Source organism: Drosophila ananassae, chromosome 3R (assembly GCF_017639315.1).
Source record: "Drosophila ananassae strain 14024-0371.13 chromosome 3R, ASM1763931v2, whole genome shotgun sequence".
NCBI lineage: Eukaryota > Metazoa > Arthropoda > Insecta > Diptera > Drosophilidae > Drosophila > Drosophila ananassae.
The window spans coordinates 22,336,748-22,353,919 of record NC_057930.1 but is presented as its reverse complement, the minus strand read 5'-3'; the positions used below and the strand labels follow the sequence as shown (position 1 = coordinate 22,353,919).

General features: G+C 44.9%; 3 protein-coding genes across 3 annotated transcripts; 1 reads left to right on the top strand and 2 right to left on the bottom strand.

Annotated features, from left to right (window-relative positions):
• Positions 1 to 2,728: 2,728 nt before the first annotated feature.
• On the bottom strand, positions 2,729 to 4,911 carry LOC26514293 (kinetochore and Eb1-associated basic protein). Its single transcript, XM_014906826.2, has 4 exons — positions 4,735 to 4,911; positions 4,561 to 4,677; positions 4,447 to 4,509; positions 2,729 to 4,385 (listed from the first exon to the last, which is right to left on the bottom strand). The coding sequence occupies exons 1-4, from the start codon at positions 4,755 to 4,757 to the stop codon at positions 3,083 to 3,085; spliced, it is 1,506 nt and encodes a 501-aa protein (XP_014762312.1). The 5' UTR covers positions 4,758 to 4,911; the 3' UTR covers positions 2,729 to 3,082.
• Positions 4,912 to 6,222: 1,311 nt separating this feature from the next.
• LOC6497419 (E3 ubiquitin-protein ligase Su(dx)) lies at positions 6,223 to 12,867 on the bottom strand. Its single transcript, XM_001962086.4, has 7 exons — positions 12,569 to 12,867; positions 10,354 to 10,684; positions 10,140 to 10,282; positions 8,917 to 10,077; positions 7,936 to 8,858; positions 7,618 to 7,816; positions 6,223 to 7,556 (listed from the first exon to the last, which is right to left on the bottom strand). Exons 2-7 carry the CDS (start codon positions 10,547 to 10,549, stop codon positions 7,287 to 7,289), a joined length of 2,892 nt encoding a protein of 963 aa, XP_001962122.1. The 5' UTR covers positions 10,550 to 10,684; positions 12,569 to 12,867; the 3' UTR covers positions 6,223 to 7,286.
• Positions 12,868 to 13,027: 160 nt separating this feature from the next.
• LOC6498122 lies at positions 13,028 to 17,113 on the top strand. Its single transcript, XM_001962087.4, has 2 exons — positions 13,028 to 13,667; positions 13,956 to 17,113. The coding sequence occupies exons 1-2, from the start codon at positions 13,610 to 13,612 to the stop codon at positions 16,871 to 16,873; spliced, it is 2,976 nt and encodes a 991-aa protein (XP_001962123.3). The 5' UTR covers positions 13,028 to 13,609; the 3' UTR covers positions 16,874 to 17,113.
• The last annotated feature ends 59 nt before the right edge of the window (positions 17,114 to 17,172 follow it).

The following is a 17,172-nucleotide window of genomic DNA, read 5'->3' as shown; positions in this document are numbered from 1 at the left end:
ATGCAATTGAAAAATGCCACAGTTTTGCATAAATCAGCAGGAAAGCGCCGAAAATGGCGCACAAACAAGCAGAAAGTAGCAGAACCCGGCAACAGCCAGCCAGGGTCGGGCTCAACGGCAGCAACAATGGCGGAACGGAGGCGCAAGGAGTCGGGCAACGGGATAGGAAATCTGCAAACATGGCCGCAGGCAACCCGTAAACATGGCCAACATGTCGGCAATGGGAATAAAGGGAACGGAGAAGGGTGGGGTGAAAAACGGAAAAGCACAGCCCGCCACAGATATAATTTACTGATAATGCAATTGCCGTTCGAGCAACGCAGGCGCCACCTGCTGCAGCATTCTGCCACATCGCCTGCCACAATCACATACCCCTCCCTAACACCCCACCCCACTTTTATGGCCGCTGTCTAATTTTTTGTCCTTGTTGCTGTTGCACGGCTGGCTAAGCAAGCAACTTCCTAGAGCCGAAAAGCGCTGAAATGTGCACAAAAAAATTGAGCAATAACAATTAGGTGCACCATGGCGAAGGTTAAATTCCCTAACAGTTTACAGGATTAAGAGGTTAATTTTATAAGCTTTACTTTACTTACTTTTAGGCCACTATTTAATGGACTATCTCCAGAAAAGAATCTATTGTATGCCACAAATTCTGAAATCAATTTGAAACACATTTTCTTTATTTCTTATTTGATATTTAAGATATATTTCATATTTTTCAAATAAACTGACATAATCGACATGCTCTGATTGCGAGGATATCTATACCCGCTTAAAGGATATTATATCCCCGATGTTCTGCAACAGCCGAGCGGAAGAGCAACTGTCAAATATAGCGAACGCAGCACAAACTGCATAAATATTGCAACGGCATGACTCGACATCGGCTGCTCCTCCTCGTCCTCGTCCTCGTCCTCGTCTCCTGGTCCTGTTCGCTGTTCATCTCCTGGACTTGGTCACGCTGCAGTTGACATTTTTTCTTTTTTTCCCCCCATTCCGGCTAGAAGTGGCAGCTAGTCCAGAGTCCATTGGCCATAGCCCCTAGTCCGTATTCTGTGGTTCTATAGAAAACAGTTCAGTCAGCTAGTCGTTCGGTGGTTTGTGATGCTTCGCATACAAATTTCATTTGCTTCCGCTGTGCAATTCGAAATTAAAGCTATCTCGTCATCTAGAAACTTCTAGAAGACAGGGGATTCCCCCGAACTCCAGGAGTAGGGGAAAGGAATCAGTAGTTTCCATTAGCGCCAAAGGAAAAGTAAAGGATGCCGAAGAGAAAAAAGTGCCTTTTGATTTTCGGAGGTTCCCTCTTCACACAGCGGAATTGGCGCGAGCTTTTTCCTCCATTATTTTCTCCAGAGACTTTCTTTTGTTTGTTTGACAATCGAACAAGTTGAAAAGTACAGTGGCAAATCGATATTTATCGATTATAACTTGTAATTGAAAGATAATTCATAATTTGGTGAAGTTATTTCTGTCACAACACCTTTAACTTTTACTAATTAAACTAAGGAAAAATAATATACTCGAGTACCAATTACAGAGACCCTACTGTCCATGAACCATGACAGTTTCCATTCCCAGGATGCTTTCTTCTCGGCTAATTAACTCAATTGGAGCTCTGGCTCCAGCCCAGGCTCCGTCTTAGCCATTCTTCATTAGCCCGAAGTCAAAGTTTACGATATGCGATTATTTCACTCCAGCGATGTTGCTGTTTTTGCTTCCAGTCAGATGTGTTCAATGCCTTCTCCCTTTCTGCCAGTGAAGTGTTTGTTTTATGGGCCAAAATAATAACAACAAGGCAGAGACGTCCTTGCCCCACTTGTATGTTGCCTTCTACCGTCTTAGCCATAATTATTTCAGTCCTACAGAGCTGGAGGAAAGTTTTAAAGGTGAGCATGATATTTTTGGTTACCTGGAGGATGCAAGTATGTTATGACACACGACGTGAAGCAGATAACTAATTCCAAGTCGGGGCCTGAACCAACTATAATCTTGCCATTTGGCCTGCATCACACCCAGGCACACACTCTCCAAACGTTGTCCTTACCATCTTCCTTACATACTTCTGCACTCTAGGTGTGGTAAGTGTGTTGTTATTGTTTAATTTGCCCAAAATTCTTGGTCCGTTGTGTTAGCTTATTGGGGAAATAGGGCAAGGGGATGTATTGTACTAAAAGGGATGTATTTGCATTGAAAATGTCGGCATTGTTTGATTTAGGAATTCGCATTTCCATTACACTAATTCATGTATTTTATTTCAAATCCATGCTTCTGTTGCCGCCTGGGATTTTCATAGGAGAGTGAGTGGCTTTAAGCCCATGGCTGCTGTGAAATAATTTATGCAGTTCCCTATTTAATTGCACAGCAATGTGGTGGCATGTATGTAGGTGTGGGTCTGGTGAGTGCGGTTATAGTTTCAAAGTTGTTTGTGCGTCAGACGCTGGCTTGCATCTCTTCCAGTTGAGTAATAAGATTATTAGTTCCACTCTGGGGCACAAACACAAACGCATTATAAATCTAACCCCAGAACCGGCAGCCATACAGGCAACCATCCAGCCACCGGGCTGCCCCACCATCCGTCTACCCATCATTATGGTATGTCCTTGGAGCAGGACCTCTAAATTAATGCCAATCTTCTACGAATATGCAACTAGAAAATTTAACGCTCTCTCTGGCATATACCCTAGGGCTGGAAATGTGACACATTTCAATAATTTTACTTTACATATATGCTTAAAGACTAATTACTAAGCTAGCTTTTATTTAAAATTTTAACTTTAAGATAAACTATATTTACAAATGTTCATTATATTGTCTTGTACTCAATTCAGGTGACATCCCCTAACTTAGTGTAATCAATGATTCATTCAAATGTCAATTACATAAACTTTAAGCCCGGTCCTTGTACAGACTTCCACTTGATAAATTTAATTGAATAAATTTGCAAAACTCGAGAGAAATGACTGAGCCGGCGGCTTAATTGGTGGGCTCAGTGTACAACTAACGTTACAGGCAAATATTTGCTTAAATTAACTCTATGAGATTCAATGAGATGCGTGGCTTTTCTCAGGGGATTGTGGATTCATTTAACTGCCGACAGTAGGCTTCTGCGTTGCTGCAATTGCTTTACCCGGTCTCGGATATCTTGTAGTGTGGGATTTAAAGGTAATTGCAGGGATATCTGGTGGTCGTTTTTGAAAATCAATGAGTACTCGAAATCACGCATCTGTACATTAAAGGCTTCGATAGTTTCCATCAGTTCTTTTCGACAGCGTTTGAATTTTAAATGGGCCAGTTTAAGACGCTCGGAAAATTCTTGAATTCTTAAAAGATGCAGTTTCAGTTCTTGGGAGCGCTCTTCGCGCAGATCTAGAAGTCTTGTGTAAGCGTGAGGTGTGTAGATTTGATGTTCCACCTGATTCTGTAACTTCGTTAGTTTCTGCTGCATAGTGAGGTTTTTAGATGAAATCTCGCCAATTTTTTTCTCATAGTCTGCGGTTTCTCCGCTAACCAGAAGAATTTCCTGGCGACATTTGACTAAATCGGTCTCAAGGCATTGCTCTTCTGTCTTTAGTGCATTTAATTTTTCTTCAAAATCAAAGTTGTGTATTTCAAGTTTGAGATTTTCCAGCCTCCGTCGCAGATGCAACAAATCATTCGGAGTGGCCAACCCTTTGGCTAGCAATTCCAGCCTTTTCTGCTCCAGTTGCTCCGAGTCTAATCCAAAACACATTGCTACCTGCTCGAATGCTTGCTGCTCTCCGACAATGGGAAACACACAGAGGCTGCCTTCCTCGCTACACTCGACGAAATCCAACAGAAAATCAAGAATTTCCAGCACATTACCATCCGGCATTCGGAGCCAAGATGGATTGACCTTTTTGCGATATCCCAGAAGCTGAAGTGCCTCCATCAAAAGCGCCACATAGGAATCCCTGTTCACCGGCTTTGCCAATTTAACCCCTGTCGTGGGCAGTAGGTAGCGCAGCAGGCTCAGAAGATCCGAAATACTGAGCCGACGCAACCGGTTCTCTGCACTTGCCTGCCAGCCCTCTACTTTCAGTTCTTTCAGACGCGCTGTAATCCTCTCATGCTTTTGCCGTAACGAATCCTTATCCAACTCGTTCTGGAATGCCAACCTTCGCTTTGAGGATGCTGGCGGCGTTGCCTTCGGATAGGAGAATCCAATTGATGGCACCACCAGTGTACTCGTTGTAATGCACGTTGCTTTGTTTGGAGTTTTCCGGGGGGGTTCATGGCCTGTTTTCGAGGCTGAAGCGAAACGACGGTGAGCGGCAACCGGCAGACCCATTTGCTCGAGGAGTTCCCTAGAGCGCAATGGACGTGGTTCAGTGCAGATTGTGATGGAGCACGGTACGTTTTTGCTTATATTTCGGAATTTTATTTATCAATTCTTGAATGTAAATTAAAGGATTGTTGACTTACCACACCCGGGAGGCCGAGCCGGATAACTTCAAACGTTCCAGCAACTCTTTAGGACGCTCGAGACTAAAAACTTGTATGATTAATTAAATAACTATTTCTAGGCTAACAGCATACCGTATTTCTGGTGTCTTAAAAGGGTCTAGCATAACCGGGATTTTTGTTGGAGTTATGAATTCCTTTTTTTCGCCAGGAACTTCTAGATTATTGCCCTTTTCACTCAAAGGAGTCCTCCTAAAAGATGATATATCCTTGTATAAACGGATTTTACATTTTTAGTGTATATCTCACTGTATTCCTGGCATTTTAGCCATTTTTTGTTAACTATTTAAGTACAATTCACTTTATTATTGAAAAATTTAAAAGCAGCGTCCCTCTTTTTTGTTGTGATCTAAATTAAATGATCTAAAAATCGATCAGATTTTAAGTTCGATGATCACATGAACACTGTATGGCAACTCTACTCGAACTATCGAGCTCGATAACAAATACGTTACTATTTGAATTGTAGCTATAGCTAAAGAGAAGCTTTCAGTAGCCTGCTGTATACTTTTTTTTTTTTAGATAAGATCCAGATTTCTTAAGAGGCTCTTATTTCCATTTTTTGTGGAGATTAAAAAACTTTAAGAGAATTTTCACAAAAATAATACTTTTGTTAAGTTGAAAATGGATTTTTAAAACCAACTTTAAACATGACATCACATATTGGTTAAAAACTTCGATATCCAGTTCATGCTGAAAGACCACGAATCAAAACTGGTAGAATGCAATCCCTGAACAATAAAACAATGAAATGCGATAGCTATTTGCGGACAGAATTTCCAGCAATTATGTCCTGCTTGCCGCGAACTTTTATTAACTTTAAAAACTGCAACCGTTGGCAAGGCAACACGAATGCATAAATCATGGATGAAAGTGAAAATTGGTTGCACCTACCGTGTGGTGTCCCAGGTGGGTGCCGAAAGGTGCCGCCTCCGTTGAACCATGATTCCGCCCATTTTGGACGGGGGTGTAATTACGAAACAATACAAGCACCGGAATGGAAGCCACAGAATCAAGAATGTGGCGCCTGAAGCCCAGGAAGCAGCAGGACCAATACTAAAAAGCAGCGTGAAGGTGTTATTCCAAGGCACTCAAAGAAATCCCCACATTTTTAACTCTTTTTAAATTAAAAATATTTCTAAATCATAAAAAAAGAGAAGACTATTTTTAATACTTCCCTATTCAGTCCATATATAGAAATTCTATGTAATATTTTATATATTAAAAAAAAAACTCTATAAAAATAAAAATTTAGACCAGTGTACCACCCACACATCCTTTAATGATTTATCTGTTTGTGTTGTTTGTAGTGCTGCGATTTTGTAATTTAACCGCAATAAATAATGGAGCAGCTTGTTAAATTTAAGGGAACACACCACCCACCAGGAAGCACTAAAATATATGGGTTAGACAACCGCGGATAATGATGATGTTATCGCCGGTCCATCGTGGCAGGACGTTCAGTAGCCAGTAGCCGCCATAACGAGACTGAACTGTGGCGGGAATTTTACTATTTTTACATATTTTATATAAATTTTAATTGTGAGGCATTAAAATTGCAAGGGCTGACCAGAAATGCGCTTAAAATAATTAAATTTATTGCCGCATCAGCGATTTGGCAGCTGACTAAGCGAAAACTAACCGCAATGTCGACACAGCATAGCAAACGGGCAGTGCAAGTGCCCTTAAGTGGACTTTCGGGCTTGATGAAATCCAAACGTATATTACACGACTATATATCACTAAATATTTTTGCATTTATTTTATATAATACAGTACACGTTGCATTAAACTAAATAAAATCTATTTAATATATAATATATATATAATATGTTCTCGTACACAATCAACCCTATATACGCCACATTCCGAACTTATCCTCCGATTTGTCTTAGTCTGCACATTTAAATAGCATAAGTAATATGTGAGTCTGCTGTTGACCTTCTAGTTTTTAGTTATTTTTTTCCTTTTTTTTTAACAACAATTATTAGAATTATTATTTGTGTAAGTGTATCGTTTTTGTTTGTCTGTTAAAATCCTAAAGTATTTTGTTTGTATTGCGGTGTTTCAAGTTCTCACGATATATATTTTATGTCCGAGTGTGTTTGTGTGTTTCTTTTTAAGAGGATATAAATATTTAAAATAAAAAAAACATTCTTTAAACATTGGTTTAAAAACATTGCTAGCCGGAGTGGGGCTCGTTGTAAATTTTAACTAGAAGCAATCAGAGTGCAATCTTATGGCAGAAACGTAACATTTGGTTGCGATTGCGGTGCGAGTTGCGGCCAAAAACGGAGGGATGCTTAAAAACAATCTGTACAACTATACCTTGAACGAACTCGGTAAATAATACAAAGTATTTTGGGACGTTTCACTTAACCAACAAAATGATACGAAATTCGTACGAAACATATAGGTTTTGCGGATCGAAAAAGGGATTTAATCACATCTTAGCAATAATATAATCTTTTGGGACAGTTCTCGCTTCAAATAAACATTAAATTTGATATGCTGCTAAATATAATCAAGGCTTAGTTGTACGTACACATTTTAGGTGGTAGCGAACATAGGAATATAGACATACATAAGTGTGTATATATGTTTTTGTTTGTGTGTTTGTTGTTTACAGTATACAGTATACAGTAATTTTAATAATAATAATAACAGTAACTATTAACGCAACATGGTCGTCAAATAGGAAGGTAAAGGGAATTAGGAAATTTTAAGGGATGGGGGATAGGGGAGGACGTTCAACTGGAATTAAACATTAATCAACAAACCGACCACAAATCGACTGCCACTCATTCCTGGCAGAAGCCCTCAGTCTCCTCGATGGCAAAGGTCAGCTTCTCAACCAACTGATCGTAGCTCTTGTACGGCGGTAAGTCTAACCGATTGAAACAGGTGTGGGAGCGCGGCAGCCACGTCTCCTTGCCCACCTTTTCGATGCAGAATCGTTGCGGTCCATTGGAACCCATCAGCTCGGCAAATCCACCCACTGGCACACGACACGTACCCGTCACAAACTGCAACAGCCTGGCCCTCTTCTCGTTGTCCGTTTCGCGAACAAACTGAAAATTCAAAAAGTCGTTACAATGGGGAGTTTAGAAGAACAAACGCCTGCCAACTCACCTGCCAGAACCAGACAACCTGCTTTGAACTGCGGTTGTAGTGCCTGTAGATGGTATTGCGCTGCCAGTCCTCCACGTCCACGTCCTGCATGCCGCACAGGATGAGCTCCAGCTCACGCTCGTCGAAGTACTTGAGCCACTCCAAGGGTACTACCTCGTTGAAGCCCTCCAGGAACGTCTTAGTTTGCTGCTCAATGCCACTGATGGTGAAGAAGATGAAAATAGAATATTAAAGCGTTAGAGCATAGAACAAGGAAACAATAGATTAAATAGTTATTTCATCTAAAAGTTAAAGTTAAGAAAATGTAATGCAACTCACCGCGTCATTCGCCACTCTGTCATCAGCGTTATGTACTCCTCCTTGTTCTCCTCGGTGACGCGTTCCTTTTCGCCGTTCTCCTTTAGCTCGTGATGGATTATCTGGCCGAGCACTTCGAAGTCGACGCTGAACCAGAGCTCCAGCCCACACTCATCGATGTTGTTGTCCCGCACCCAGATAAGTGAGTTGTAGAACTCCGGATCGATTGTTTCGATGTCCTTGATGGTTAGCTTTTTGTTAAGCATCCGCTTGTAGAAGGGCATTGTGAATCCGCTGTAGATGAATCGGCCGTGGTAGAGGGCCATCGCGATAAAGCGGCCAATGAACTTGAAGTACTGCAGATGGTCCGGATTCACGTACGAGGCGGGGTTAATCTGCAGGCTGTAGTTGTTCTTGTTCGCGTACTCAAACAGGCAGTACATCGGATTCAGGACCTCGTGGGACAACAGGAAGAACCACTCGCGAGACACGCCGCCATAATCCAACCCCTCCTCGCCGCGGAATATGATGTAGAGACGCCTCCGCAGCTCGTAGGCGGGTAATCGCATTATCTGGTGGTAGGAGTCCTCAAACAACGTCTGTCGTGTCACCGTGATCTTAATGTGCGAGGGCAGGGCGTTGCTCTGGCACAGGTATCGGAACTGCGATAGTTTCCAACGGAAGCTGCGCTCGTAGGCGCGTGGCACTCCATAAACGCCCTTAGCTCCCTTGGGGGCACCTGGTCGCGGATCCTCGAAGGTGGTGCGACGCGTATTGTGATCCACAAAGAAGCGTTCGCCGGCGGCCGTGTACCTGATCTCCCAGCCAGGCGGGAGAGGACCTTCATTGATCAAACTCACCTCTTGGCCCTGGGTGCGCGGATCCTCCCACTGCGTTGTGCGATTTTTGTGGTTCACAAAGTAAACACGGTTGTCGGATTGGACCTGAAAGTAAGAAAAATTTTATAAAATTTATAATTTGAAGACTCATTAAGATGCCCACCTTCTTTTCCCATCCGTCTGGCAATGGACCAAGAGCATCTTCGTCGTCCTGCGTCACCTGGGCGGTCACCGCTGTCGGTTGCTGCTGTTGCTGCGAGTAGAGGTACCGCTGGTTACCCTGAGCCACCACATGAGCCCTCTGGCCTTGCCAGTGCTGGAAGTGCATCAGTCGCTCGCTGTTCGGTCGCTGCCAGGTGGTCTTCCGGGTGTTGTGATCCACATAGTACACTCGGCCTCTTCCATCTTTCCGGATCTCCCAGCCGGGGGGCAGAGGTGTGGGTTTCTCCCAGTAGGTGGACCTCGTATTATGATCAACGTAGTACCTCCTGCCATACTGATCCAACCTGATTTCCCAACCCGCCGGCAGGGGCTCATCATCCGCCGGCTGGGTCTGTAGTTGCGGATCCGTGCTCTGGCTAATAGGAAGTCCGCCAGGCTGCTGGTCCATGGGAGCTCCTGGTACCACAGCTGCCACAGCTCCAGCTCCGGCTGGTAAGTACACCGCAGCTGGCGTTGCGTTATCCGGCAAAGCTCCGTAGACTTGGGTTAATGGACGTGCCAGTACGGGAGCGGGGGGCTGCTGGGGATAGGGCGCAGTCTGCGGCACTGCCGCCCCACTTCCGTTCACCATGCGCAGAGGCTGCTGGGGCTGGGGTGTTTGGTTGGCCTGCTGCTGCTGCTGTTCCCAAACGGGCGGGGCCGGGGCGGTCCGCCTCGTTTCCGCTGTGCCATTCGGCAGAGGTGAGCGGCTCTCGGCGCCGTTGCTATTCCCACTGCTTGATCGCAAACGCATCCTCGCTCGCACTCCTTGGTAAATCTCGAAGCTACGGCCGGCAGCCACATCGCTGGCGATCGCCGGATTAACCGCCTGGACGGGTGGATTTCCGTTCTGTGGCGCCGTTGCGGCGCCCTGAACCTGCAGCTTGCTCATGTCCAGCTTGAGGCCATTGAGAATGGCCACCAACTCGCCGCTTTTGGTCTGTTGTCGATTGTCCGACTTGCTGGTCACGAAGAGGTCCATCGTCAGCTCGAGAAACTCGCAGCGACCGTTGAAGTAGCGCAGAATGGGCGCCAGGTAGATGACTTTCTCGCCCAGCATGGCATCTTTGCGGAAACTGGAATGGTCCAACACTTTGAAGTGGAGTGTGGAGTTTGGTGTGATCTTCAAGGGAAATAAATCGTTTAGATATGCAGGGTGAAAGTTGAACCATTTAAGACACTCACCAGCACAGTAAACTCCTCGTTCCACTTGGGCAAGTAGTTGTTCTTGACCAGGTCCGTCTTCCGCTTGCTCTTGCTGTCGATGAGCAGCTCCACGTAGGGATTCGGCTTGAGGAAGCCATTGTTGCGCAGCGAGGCCTCCTCGACTGAAAGGATTTTCGTTCATAATTAATTATGCAAACTGATTCGTTTAGCGTTCGCCTGCTCATTTACTCACTTGTCACGCTTAATTGATGGTATCCTTGATTGCCACTCCCACTGGCCCCCGCCCCAGCACCTGCCACCGCTCCCGCTCCCGCCGCTGAGCTGGTGGAGGGATTGGTGCTGGCGGACACGGCTCCATTCACTGTTTGTCCGGCCTCGATGCTGCCGCCGGAAGCTGCACCCGCTGGCAGCCCATTTCCATCGGCCATTTAGTGGCTGTGTGTGGGTGGGCGAGCTGTTGCTGGCCCTCCTCCTCCTCCTGCGGTTAGTGTCTCCTGCTTTTTGGTCTTCTCCTTTCTGTTTCTGTTCCTGAGTGACCCTCACCACTCCGGGAAGCTATCGGCCTGAAAGAGAAAGCAATGTGGAATAAGTTATTGGCATCGGCGGGTATCGAATGGTGAATTGCGTATTCGGGAGCTGATAAGATAAGTCCGGAAACAAGGTCTACACACGTAAATGTGTGTTTTTTTTTCAATAGCGGAAAGTACTCTTTTCAGATCTATTAGAATGGCTTTTTGGAAGGTATATTTTAACCTAAATATAGCCAACTCTCCAAGGTTAGTTGGAATGCATTTCTCCTCGAGCGCACTTGAGAGTTGACAAGTTTTAAGGCCTAATCTGGGGAGTCTTTGTAGCATTATAAAAGCGACTAGCCGCAGATAAGATAGACCCTCTTAAACCACAAGTATATAATATATAGGTATATAGTTTAAAACGACAATATGGCTGGCAAACAATTAACGACCAGACCTCACTTTTTTTTGGTCTTACGGATTTGGTTTGGACCAAAAGTGAGGCACTTTCAGGCCTGTACTTGGCAATTATCGCTACAGTCCGTTTCGCGATTAGCAGACTAATAGTTTGTATTAATAAATATAGGGTAAATGATAGAAGAATGAGTAAGAGGGGTGATTGAAATTTGACGATAAACAAATAATGAGTTTCTAAGCTACGAAACAAAAATCCCCAGTCGAAGAATTTATTTATGCTGATAAGAAATCTATTATGACTTTCCCTTCAAGCCTACAATTTTGTGAAGCACTGTGTTGTGAGTTATTAATTTTTGCCATAATTCGTGGCTGTTTGTGTTGCTTTTTTTTCATTTTTATTTTTTGTTGGTTGTACATTTCCCCAGCGATTGCTGGTCATCTATAATTTTGATAGCAAACACCTCGATAGCATGCCAACCAACCAAATCCACAATAGATTGTATAATAATGTGCCATGGAATGTGACTCATCAGCAAAATAAAGGAAACTGAACGGAACGGTAAACGAATAAAATTTCAGTTGTTGAATGGGAATTGCATATTGATTGGCAAGTTTCATTTGCACTTTAAGGCTTTTGCCAGAACACGTGAGAGCCCCAAAGCGGCCGCCGAGCAAAGCAATTAATTTCGATTTGTTTATTCAACATTCTCTAGGGCTTCACGTTGACTCAGGTATTCACTGAGTGGCAAAAAGTTTAATTAAATGTACATGTATTTTCGAATATAAATTGCATTCGGACAGCCGATTGTGGATTACTTTTGAATGAATTTAATTGAGACATCACACTTGCCAGCTTAGACTAGCAATTAGCAGACACTTTCCGGCTCTTTGTGGGGATTATCTTGGACAAATATTGTGCCGCTGGCCGCTCACAGTGTTTATCAGCACCGGAGGAAGCCCCATATAATGTGGACACTGGCACTCGAGGAGGAACAAAGGGAATTTATCTATGTGTGTTGGATGGGAGTGAGTGTGCCTGTCGGCCCGGCGAGGGAGGCAAGCGCCCAGAATGTAATCAGCAACAGCTGTCAATAAATCAAGAATGCACTTTTCACAGGGCGGCTGAAAGGAGGGTGGGGGGTGGCGCGTGGTGGGCTGACACCCACCCCACCCATACACTCGCACTTGAACTTCCTTGACGTGGGACCATTATCGACCGAACCACTCACACACACGCACTCTCACACCCACCCAAGCAAACACTATCACTTACAATTACACCTACAATACATATATTTACCAATATTTTCGTGGTCATGTAACGCACGCCAAAAAAAAAAGTTTCTACCTCTCCCACTCCCCTGCATGTGTGTGTGTGGAATGTTTGTAATTGAGGCAAAGGTCGCGCGGCAGCCCGTTTGCACCACTACACTAGCACCAACCTCTGGTGATATTCAATTTTTTTTTGTGCAATTTCCACTTCTTACGAATTTTTCCTTCTACCTGCCGTCGCCTTACCTTCTTCTGCAGCTCTTCTTCTTCCAGTTTTGAGGCTCCTACAGCTCACGCCTGGGTGTGTGTGCTTTTGTTGTCTCCCAGGTGCGGGGCTTAGATTAATTGGCCGCTATCCGCGGAGAATGCCGCGCCACTGAAGACTGTGTAGAGATATTGAAAATCTACAAAATCCACATCCGCATAGCAATCCTTGTTTTAGGGTAGATTTTGAGCTGGTAATGCCTGTTTTAGGTCAGTTTGTTATTCCTCGCCACTGGTGTGACCGTACCCCTGTTTGTTATTGTTTAGGGCCAAAAATCGTTTATCGATTTTATTTAAGATACACTTTTGTCTGGTCACAGGGGCTCTTCATTGTATATCGATAGGTTTTTGGCGGGAATCACCCTGTCATGTTATCGATTTTTTAGACCACAAAGCTAGGACACGCACCTATTTTAAACTATATTTTTTAACGCGCAATGCAAAATTAAATTTTTTGTTGAATAAACTTCATATTAAGCGAAATTGTAAGAAGCCTTACATTACTTTATTAATAATTTATATTTTAATTAGCAAATAAATCCAAAAAACTGTATAAATTTTTAATATTCGCATTTTAAACAAGCACTTTATTTTTAGTACACCTGCATTAGCTAATATTCGATGCTTATTTTATAGTTTCTTAAGTCATTTTATTCACTTCACTTTTTATTACACATTTATTCAAACGAAATACGCACTAAAAGTGAAATTTCCCACAACACAATAATGGTTTGTTTAAACTTAATATTAGCAACCGTTTTTAATTCGAGCGCCGTGTTCAAACTTGCGAGAGAAGAGCCAAGAAAAACCAAAGTGGACAGGTTGTTTGTTAGCTTTCGGACATTTTTTTTCACACATTGCTCGAGTTTCGGAGCAACGGAGAACTGCTTCTCAAAGTGAAAATGATCAAATTTAATATGCCAACCGCTCCGGATCTTCAGTCATTCGGAACGCGAGCCTCGAGTAGACCAGACGCTTTATTTTGGATTACGGTCACAAAGGATTACGCGACAAGGATACGCGATGAGGGAGTTCTTGATTTGTGCATTTGTATTAACGGGCTTGTTTTACTTTTCCGAAGGTAAACGGAAGAAAAAAGTGATTCTTAAAGATTCAAATCAAAGTTTAAAAGTTAACAAGATGGTGATCTGGTTTCTAAAAAAAAAGATTAAAAACTGTGAAATTAACATGAACTGAAAAACTATGGATTGATATACATTTAATTCTAAGATGATTAAAAAAGAATATTTCCTAATAAAACCTAACTTTTGAAAATGCTTTTTTGAAATTGAAAACTTCTAGAAAATTTGGCTAATATAACTGTATTATCTTTCTTTTTTATAAACTTTTTTAAACTTTCCGGTCAAAGGCAAACCCTGCCCTGAAAAGACACGGCCCCACAAGACCCGCTGCGATGCCTTCTACAAATGCCGTGAACTTCCCTCCAACTCCCACGTGTGGATTCCTGTGAAATGCACGGAGGGATTGGTCTACGAGTCCAGCCTGGACAGTTGTGTGCTGCCCGGCGAGGATTGGGAGTGCCTCACGCCCAGCGAACTGAGCTCCACAGAGAATCCCAAGCCAGATGCGGATATATTGATTGTCAATGATTTGGACGAGGCGGGCTTGCTGTTGAGTGAGTCCGATCCCAAGCATGATGGTACCGTGGAGATTGTCCTGGACTCCACGCTGAGCAGCGAGGAAGAAGAGATCAAGGGAAAGAACAACCAAGAGGAAGATCACTCCTCTATCCACAATTTCGACTCGAGTGGCGATGGAGAACTGGTGGAGCTGGATACTCCCCGACCACAGCCAAAGCCGGAAACTCGGGAGGAGCCAAGTGAAGCTCATTTGGAGCACAGGACGGAGGTGGAGAAACTGAAAACCGAACTGACACAGGCGGCTGGAGTCAGTGAACTGGCCAAGCCGGGATCACCCATTGATCCCAAGCTGACGGCCCATTTACAGAGACTGTCTCAACTGATAGACGGACTGCAGCAGACCTACCAGAAAACAGATAAGCCCCAGACAGAGATGCGGCCCGATCAGTTGAATGCCTTCCTGGCGCACTTTGACATCAAGAATCGCTACGAAATGATGAACCCCATGGAGGCAACAACTCCTAGCACAACAACCACGGAGCCGCCGAAGACCACACCAAAGCTACCAGAACCTACGTCGAACAAAACCCGCTTGCAGGAGCACCTGAGTCACCATCGCATGGAGCCGGAAACCAAACTAATGCTATCGAACTCCTTGCCTTTTTCCACCCACAGCACTGGTCCCGGTCAGGGTTACGCCAATTCCCAGATTGTCGTGAATCGTCCGGAAGGATCCGTGATGTTTGCTCTGCCTTCTAGCTATGGAATGAGTCAGGAGCAGGGCTCCTACTCCAACCACCATCCGTCGCAGAGTCACGAGTACAGTGATCACGAGCCAAAGATTTCGGAGGATACTTTGAAAACGGTCCTGGAGCTGTCGAAGCAAATGATAGCCGCCCAGAATCTGCCAAAGGTTCTGCCCAATCCGGGCTTTAATGGTGGCTACTACCAGCCCATCTTGCAACCGGTTTTCGTTTCTCCTCAGGGTAATCCTTTCCAGCAATATTATGGCGTACCACCGCCTCTGAATCCCCACTATATGCAGTACAAAAAGCACTCTTCCGGTGGAGGATCATCCAGCAATGGCTACAATAAACCAAGTACCACCATTATACACAACAACGTAATACCGGTACACTTGTCCGCCACGAGCTCCGGAGAAAAGGAGGTCCTGGATACCTATGGCAATAGCTTGGGCATGTATCCCAGTATGGACAAGCATGTGACCACCAATCAGGAGTACATGACCACAGCCAGACCAGTATCGGTTACCACCGTGGCCAGCACATATTCCGGACAGTACGGTTCCCAGTCTCCCTTCGCCAGTGACTACACGTTGACCACGCCCCGACCCTTTGAACAGCAGCCCTCGGCCGCCACAGTGGCCAACTACTACACTCCAAGTCCACATCTGGGAGAGCACAACGCCAATAGAGTGTTCCAGGCCACTGAATCGTATCCGGGCATGAATATGCCCAGGCCAATGGACATGTTTCCGGGACAAATCGATCCGGATAGGGTGAACATACGACCCAATTCGCAAAAAATCGAAAGCATCGAAATGATGGACGACTACCAGAGTGGAGGTGGAAATGGAAATGGAAACGGGAATATGAATGGGAACACTCTTCCTCACGTACTGACCTACAGCAGCGCGAATCTGGGCAGCGACATGAGCCAGCAATTAGCACCTTCGGCCGGCTATTTGGAGCAACATCATCTTCAGAATCACCACAGCAATCATCACCATCCGTACATGCCACGACCCACCATGAGCAGTAGTATTTATAGCGATTCTGATGGTAACATGGAAATGAGCATGTTCACGGGCAGTCCACAAATAAATCCACTGAAGTACCCCGGAAAGCCCTCTTCCAATGGCCAGCTGGTCAACTTTAACGGAAACTTCATCAGCCTAGATGTCTTCCAGAAGTCCATACTCCCATTGATGACCAAGACGCCGGGGGGATTCAACGATCTGGGTAACGTGGAGGTGATCACCTGCCAGGCAGGTGTCCGCCAGCCCAACCAAACGGATTGCACGCGCTACTTTGTTTGCTCCAAGAAGGACGGCAAGGTCCTGTCCTACTCCTGCCCGCCGTACACAGCTTTCAACAAGCAGACTAGGATATGCGATGCTCCCACCTACGCCCAGTGTGGCAGTGTGATGCCTGCTTTCAGTGGCTATACCATCGACACCAATCGGAGGCTCCAGATGGAGGCTATCAAGATGCTGAGCGAGGCCAAGAGGCGACAGGAGGCGGCGCAGAAGGCTCAGAGCCTAGCCAATCTCCTTCAGCAATATGGCAGCCAAACACAGCAGGCTTCACCGGGAATATCCTCAAATATAGAACAGGATCCGGGGGACTCGTATGTGGTTAATCTCCCGGAGATCAATCTACTAGCCACCACGAGCACCACCAGCAGGCCCACCATCATCCAGGCCGGCAGCTTTAGCGGTGGACTCAGTGCGAGTAGCAGTATCTCCTCGGCTCCGGCGAAGAAGCGAAAGTACTACTGCAAGGAGGGCGACAAGATCCCGGATCAGACCTCCATTTCCAGCTACTTTGTTTGCTACAAAAACGCCCAGGGCCAGATGAAGGGCCACAAGATGAGCTGCTCCAAGAGCCTGCTCTTCTGCCCCAAGACTCTGATGTGCACCCTGGCCTCCAAGTGCACCGACTAATCCCGCGGAGTACTCTTCCACACACATTTGCCACCAAAAGTTACTTTGTTTAGCCTCTAAGTTATTTATTCTAATTTTAGTTGAAAACCGAAACGAGACCATTAAAATTCTTAAAAAAAAAAAATCGACATACATGTGTGTTATTTATTTTTGGGAAAGTTTCTGGGCTTGTTCTAGACCAAATAAGACCTTGCCCTTCCGGTTTTTGGGCAGTAGTCGCTGGAAAAACTGACCTTCTGAAATGACTCTGAACGTGATATATGCCAGGCGGTCACCGAAAACCCAGGAGCGGATCTAAA